At 42.1% G+C, this 6,796-nt stretch overlaps 1 protein-coding gene across 1 annotated transcript; it reads left to right on the top strand.

The window, feature by feature from the left end:
• Positions 1 to 3,640: 3,640 nt before the first annotated feature.
• LOC147896192 (pentatricopeptide repeat-containing protein At3g03580-like) lies at positions 3,641 to 6,526 on the top strand. The gene has a single exon (XM_087382114.1). It carries the CDS (start codon positions 3,943 to 3,945, stop codon positions 6,343 to 6,345), a length of 2,403 nt encoding a protein of 800 aa, XP_087238240.1. The 5' UTR covers positions 3,641 to 3,942; the 3' UTR covers positions 6,346 to 6,526.
• The last annotated feature ends 270 nt before the right edge of the window (positions 6,527 to 6,796 follow it).

The following is a 6,796-nucleotide window of genomic DNA, read 5'->3' as shown; positions in this document are numbered from 1 at the left end:
CAGCATATCGACTTAAGGTGCAACGGATAGACTTATCCAAAATGTCCATTTGAGAAATTCGAGCCCTCCATTTTGTAATCCGATTGTAATCCGACAACGCTATTGAGGTTTGTGGGTGACAAGAACAATGAAATGTATGGATACATTTCGACTCAACATTCACCTGAAAAAATGTGCAAGACATTATATGTCCGAGAAAGAATGGAGAAGGCACAAGAAATGTCGATAAATTTAGACTTGAAAGAGCAGCTGCAAAGGGAAATCGAAGAGCATTCAAAGACAAAGAATGAGCTACAAAGAGCAAGAATCAAGAGAATGGTTCTTGGAGACAAACAACGAAGCAAGAGAATTCGAAACATTGCAGAGTTGAAAGCTGGCACTGGAGGATGTAAGTGCAGAGTACAAAAAGCAAGGTAAGGGCACATCTTGTTTAGCCATTGTATTTGTATATGTGTGTCTGTCTTGTAAGAAAATCTGTGATACTGCAAAGTGTACTTGTTGCAGGGAAATTTTGAGACCTCAGAAAGAAACGTTAATCCTAATTTAATTCCTGTCAAACAAATGAAGGGTTTAGTCTCCACTGTTGTTGCAAAGGAACATGATGGAAGAAAAAAAGTTTAAGAAGTTAAAACATGAAGTTCTTGAAGACTTTGTATTGGAAAGTAAAGCTGATATCACAAAAATTCAAGAGGCTCTTGATGTGAACGGAGTGAGCAGAAAGGGATATGCTTCAATATTTAAAGTTGTGTCATCAACATTAAAAGATGAAGGGATAAAACATGTGTTGTTACCAACACCAGCACAAGTGTCGAAGGAACGAGGTCATATCAACCAAGAAATTGATAAGTTCATTGGACAGTACTTTCATATCGAAAGTGTATATGAAAGTGAAAAGGGAATCACTACATATAATGCTTGGAATAATATTTTTGTAGATCTTGAATAATTGCAGAGACTTATGGTTGAGTTCTACAATATCACATTTGAAGAATGTAAAGGAGTTTTGAACTTTGCGAATACACATAAACATAACTAAGACATTCTAAAATGACAGTGTTCTCACAATTTAAGTGTACTTCCATCTTGTAAAATATACAATGCCATACATGCTATCCTTCCAATGGAACTCTTTTCATCTTGTGCAAGAGTTGTTGTTGTCGCAGGTCTCTCTTCATCTATTTTGTTGGGAAGGGCCACCAAAGAAGGCTCTCGATTCCTTATGAGCTTATGCTTTCCATAACCCTCCAAGGAGAGGGGATCCTTTACACCACAAGCTAGTGCCCAGGCAGTATATATGTCAAAAAGTAAGCAGCTCTTGAGCCTTGCTTTCCAGCATAACACCCAAAATTAATTAAAGCAAACCACTTCTCTATTAGAATGATCTTATCTGTTTGCCACGATATAGGATGACCACCCAAAACTTTTGATAAACACTTGAAAAAATAAGTAATAGCAACTCAGGTCTTTAATATAATGAGAAAGGCTTGATAGTTTACTAAGCCCAAGAATTCTAATTCCAGTTGCCCTCAAGAGGAATGTTTCATCTTCAACGAACAACTGTCACACACGAAATACACTCAGATTAAAACAGACCATTAAATTGCATATCTAAACTCCAAATTCAAGAAAGATAAATGTTTTACCTCAATATTCTCATCTTTCTCGAGTATATCATCGTTAAACAAGGAGATACCCATCTCCTCCTTCCCCTCGGAGCTCTGACTGATAAATAAGAGGAGATGGCACAGATATCTATGCAAGTCACACTTGTTAGCCACACATGCCAAAAACGGTCTTCAAGGTACTAGTGAGTTAAGTATATAGTGATTGCTTGTGCCTATTTTTAGACCAAGCCGCCAAACTTAATCATCCCCCTTGTCATCTCCATCTCAGGTTTCATCTTCCTCCCTAAAGGCTTGTGCTATCCAACCTCACCAGCTCTATCATACTGACCCAATACAGCTCTAGCTCCATCACCCAGACCCACTATCGCTCTAGCTCAACCCATCAAGCTGCTGACACTCATAAAACTGCCACCCAAAACTTCACCAACTCTATCACACTGATCCACTACAGATCAAGCTCCATCACCCATACCCACTACAACTCTAGCTCAACCCATCAAGCTGACACCCATCAAACTGTCATCCAGACCCACTACAGCTCAAGCTCCATCACCCAAACCTACTATAGCTCTAGCTCAACCCATCAAGTTGACACCCATCAAGCTCATGTTATCTACATACTAATAAGGTTGGTCCTTTTTGTAAATTGGTCTTTCTCTATGCATTCTACACACTCTTGCGTACTAATTTGCTAAAAAATGTGATTTTCCAGTGTTTTCAAGACTATTGCTCCAAATCACGTTTTTTAGCAAATCATGGCACACATAGCATGTTTTGACCATAAACACGTTATGGGGTGTTTTTTTGCTAAGAGGGCCTCAACTCGCATTTTTTGGGAAACACTGTTGTCCTCTATGGAACAAGGACTAGGATCTAAGGAAAAGTGAGGTCTAGACAATCACACATCAAGAAAACACTACTACCCACAAATATAGTAGATTCCAAAGTGGGATATATGAATACCTGGATTTTTTCTATCCATGGCTAGCCCTGGTGACTTGTATGTGGCTCTTGCACATGTACAGGAAGGGGGGGGATGATGGCAGTGACGATGTTATCCAGATGCAGAGAAGGATGTGGTGTTAGAGAAAAGAAAAGAAGATCAAAACTGTTGGAGAGATGAGAAAAAGTGTAGATAAGAGGAGATGACACAGTTATCAATGCAAGTAACATCAGTCATGTCAGCCACACGTGCGAAAAATGGTCTTCTAGGTACGCGTGCATTTAATTGCTAATCATTGCTTGCACAAATTTCGAGACCAAACTGCCACTAAGTAGAGTTACCCTTCTCTTTTCATCTCTATCTCTAGTTTCAATTGCCTCCAACCTGACCAGCTCACCACCTCCATCACAGAGACCCACTGCAGCTCCAGCTCCAACCTCACTAGCTCCATCACCCACCGTAGCTCAAGCTGCAACCTCACCAGCTCCAACTCCAACCTCACCAGCTCCAGCTCTATCCTGAACCATCACCTAGACCTATCTCTCATCAAGAGACACAAACCCAGGTAAGCAATCTGTCACCCATCATTGTTTTTTGCTTGTTGTTAAGGTGAAATGGCCATTCTCTAGCTTTCTCTCAAAGACACTTTATGAGTTGTTTCTGTTAAGCACATCTCATCTGCATTCTAGAGTTTGCTACATCAAATTTAGGAGGATGCTGCATCAAACTTATTGATTAGAGTATGCTCGCTGCAAAGAAATTTGCCCAAAAATGCGATTTCAGCACTTTCTCCATATCTTTGCTCCAAATCGTGTTTTCTAGCAAATGTTTGCATGGAGTATTCTTTTTATGTTTGGATTCATCTTAGCAGCAGAAAACATCTGCATTTTAGAGTTTGATACATCAAAATTAGGAGTATACTCCTGGAGTGAGTTGTTGGAGTATGTTGCAAATTTATTTGCTCAAAAATGCGATTTCAATAGTTTGCCTAAATCTTTGCTCCAAATCGCGTTTTCAAGCAAACTCTAAAAAAGAAGAAGAAGCAGGGCCATAGTGGTGCTACCACCTTGATTCAATGTGTAGTAGCCATATCCTACAGAATTGAAGGTAAGAATGGTATTGATCTAGAATTGATTGATTTATCTGACGAGCATGTAGAGGGTTGTAACAGACAAACCCAAAAGCTCCAGATTTCAGAGACAAACGCATGAATGGACGGCTTGTACATTGTACAAACCAGCTTGGGTTAATGATAAGCTTGAGAAATTGAAGTCTCAGAATCAGAATAAGGGGAGCCAGGGAATCAACGGGGGCAAAGCATCTGGTCAGCATGCAAAGCAATTACAGGCATACTCAAACTCTGGATACCCTGGTATGACAGAGAAGTTAGCACGTCTGGCCCAATGTGCAATGCCTGGATTACATTTGGATGCGCCACCAGCTGCAGAGGGCAGCTCGTGGGAAACACTAAGCTTAGAGGAGACGCTCAATCTTTTGGACCGAATAAGCGAGCTGCCTTCGGTTGAAAATCTTATCTGCATCACGCAGAAGTGCAGGAGGAAAAAAAATCTAGCGCTTGCAAAGCGTGTGCACGCTCACATCTGCAACAATGGACTGGAAGCTCTAAAAGCTTTTGGGAACCACATCGTGCCAATGTTTGTTGAGTGTGGCAGTTTGTCCGATGCTGAGCAACTTTTTGAGAGGGCAATTCACCACAATGAGCATTCATGGACCTCTCTCATATTAGGGTACATCCATTTTGGGCAAGTGCAACATGCTTTTGACCTATACCAGAAAATGCAAGAAGATAGTGTACAGCCTAGTAGCTATACGCTTATGGCTTTACTAAAAGCTTGTATTAGGCTGAAAGATGTGGAACGAGGTAGAGAAATACATGCAGAGATTGCACAAAGAGGATTTGCAAGAGATCTTTTTGTTGGCAGCGCTCTAGTCGACATGTATTGCAAATGTGGCTCACTTTCAGAGGCACGAGAAGTCTTTGATAATTTGCCAGTTCGAAATGTTGTGTCATGGAGTACACTAATTGCAGGATATGCTGAACATGGACCTGGCCAGGAAGCCTTGGCATGTTTTGAACAGATGCAACTCGAAGAAGTTTCACCAGATGCTATCACATTTGCTTGTGTTCTGAAAGCTTGTGGCTGCTTAAAAGCCATTGACAAGGGACGAGAAATACATGCTCAGCTCAAACGAAATGGGCTTGAAAGGGAGCTTTTTGTTGGCAGCACTTTGGTCGACATGTATGCCAAATGTGGCTCACTTGCAGAGGCCCAGGAAGTTTTTGACAAGCTGGCAGTTCGAAACATTGTGTCCTGGAGTGCACTAATTGCAGGATACGTTGAGCATGGACCTTTTCAAGAAGCTGTTAAGTGTTTTGAACAGATGCAACTGGAGGGGGTTTCTCCCACTGCTTTCACAATTGTTGGTGCCTTGAAAGCTTGTGGCAGCATCGGAGATATAGGGAAGGGCCGAGAAATACATGACAAGATTGTTCTAAAGCAATTTGGAAGAGAAGTTTCTGTAGGCAACTCTTTGCTTGACATGTATGTCAAATGTGGCTCTATTTCAGAGGCACGGGAAGTTTTTGACAAGCTGCCAGTTCGAGATGTTGTGTCATGGACTGCCCTAATTGCAGGATATTCTGAATATGGACCTGGTCAGGAAGCACTGAAATGTTTTGAGCAGATGAAACTGGAGAGCGTTTCTCCAGATGCAGTCACGTTTATATGTGTCTTGAAAGCTTGTGGCAGCATCGGAGCCATAGGCAAAGGCCGAGAAATTCATGCAGAGATTGCACAAAAGGGGTTTGGAAGAGATCTCACTATTGGCAACAGTTTGATAGACATGTATGCCAAATGTGGCTCAATCTCAGAGGCACGGAGAGTCTTTGACAATCTACCAGTTCGAGATGTGGTGTCATGGACTGCACTAATTGCAGGGTATGCTGATCATGGACCAAGTCAGGAAGCGCTGAAAGGCTTTGAACAGATGCAGATGGAGGGCGTCTCTCCAAATGCTGTAACACTCATTTGTGTCCTGAAAGTTTGTGGCAGCATGGGAGCCATAGGCAAGGGTCGAGAAATACACGCTGAGATTAGACAAAGGGGATTTGAAAGAGAGGCCTTTGTTAGCAGCATTTTGGTTGACATGTATGCAAAAAATGGCTTACTTTCAGAGGCACAGGAAGTCTTTGACAAGCTGCCAGCTCCAAGCATTGCATCGTGGAACACTATGGTGAAAGGGTTTGCATTGAATTGGGAGGGCTACATGGCTGTACAATGTTTCGAGGACATGCAAGGGCAGGGGGTGAGGCCCAGTGCCGTTACATTCTCATCTCTTCTTAGTGCCTGCAGCCATACCAACCTGGCATTCAAGGGACAGGAGAATTTTGAGGTGATGAGACGAGATTATGGCATTGTACCCACAATAGAGCACTATACCTGCATGGTCGATGTTCTTGTGAGGTCAGGGCATTTGTACGAGGCAGAGGAACTGCTTGAAGCGTTATGGTGTCCTCCAACTGAAGGACCGTGGACAGCTTTGCTCAGTGCTTGCAAAATTCATGGGGAAGCAGAACTAGGACTCAGATGCTTTCAGCAGCTTGTCCAGATATGTCCTGAATCTGCTGCTTCGTATGTGCTCATGGCAAATACCCTCACAACTGCTTGCAGATGGGATGATGCTTCTACAATAGAGAAAGCAAGGAAGGTTGGGAAAGTTGTGGAAGAACAAGAGAGCGCAAACAGTTGTAGGTGAACAACTTCCAAACTACGAAAATGTCAGAAGAATTATTCAGAGATATATTTATGATGCCTCCTGCTGCAACTCCATAGAATTGTGCTCATGCCAGCTCCATGCCTTTACGAATTCATTACAACTTTGCAAAGAAACAACAGGTAGTTCATATGATTGTAATTTTGGTTCCTTAAATTCATAGATAAATTACAGATGCCCAATCTGCTGGTTGCTTGGCAAAAATTCGTGCACAGAGAGTTCTTGGAGTCCTATGTCCCCAAGTTCTCATCAAGCTATGTAATGAAGAGAAGCTTCACATACAAAGTCATCCTTTAAAGAGTGCCTTACCAAGACACTCTCATCACTCCTCTCTTCACTGTAAACACATACTTTACTGGGTTCAAGCTCAACCTCGCACTTCTGCACTTCTCAAAGCACAACCACAACCACAACTGGTCCAGATGCTCAGTTT

This window comes from Dipteris shenzhenensis, chromosome 12 (genome assembly GCF_047967505.1).
Source record: "Dipteris shenzhenensis isolate YYH24624 ecotype China chromosome 12, Dip_SZ_1.0, whole genome shotgun sequence".
NCBI classification, from domain to species: domain Eukaryota; kingdom Viridiplantae; phylum Streptophyta; class Polypodiopsida; order Gleicheniales; family Dipteridaceae; genus Dipteris; species Dipteris shenzhenensis.
The sequence above is the reverse complement of the archived record's forward strand: the minus strand, read 5'-3'. Positions and strand labels throughout refer to the sequence as shown.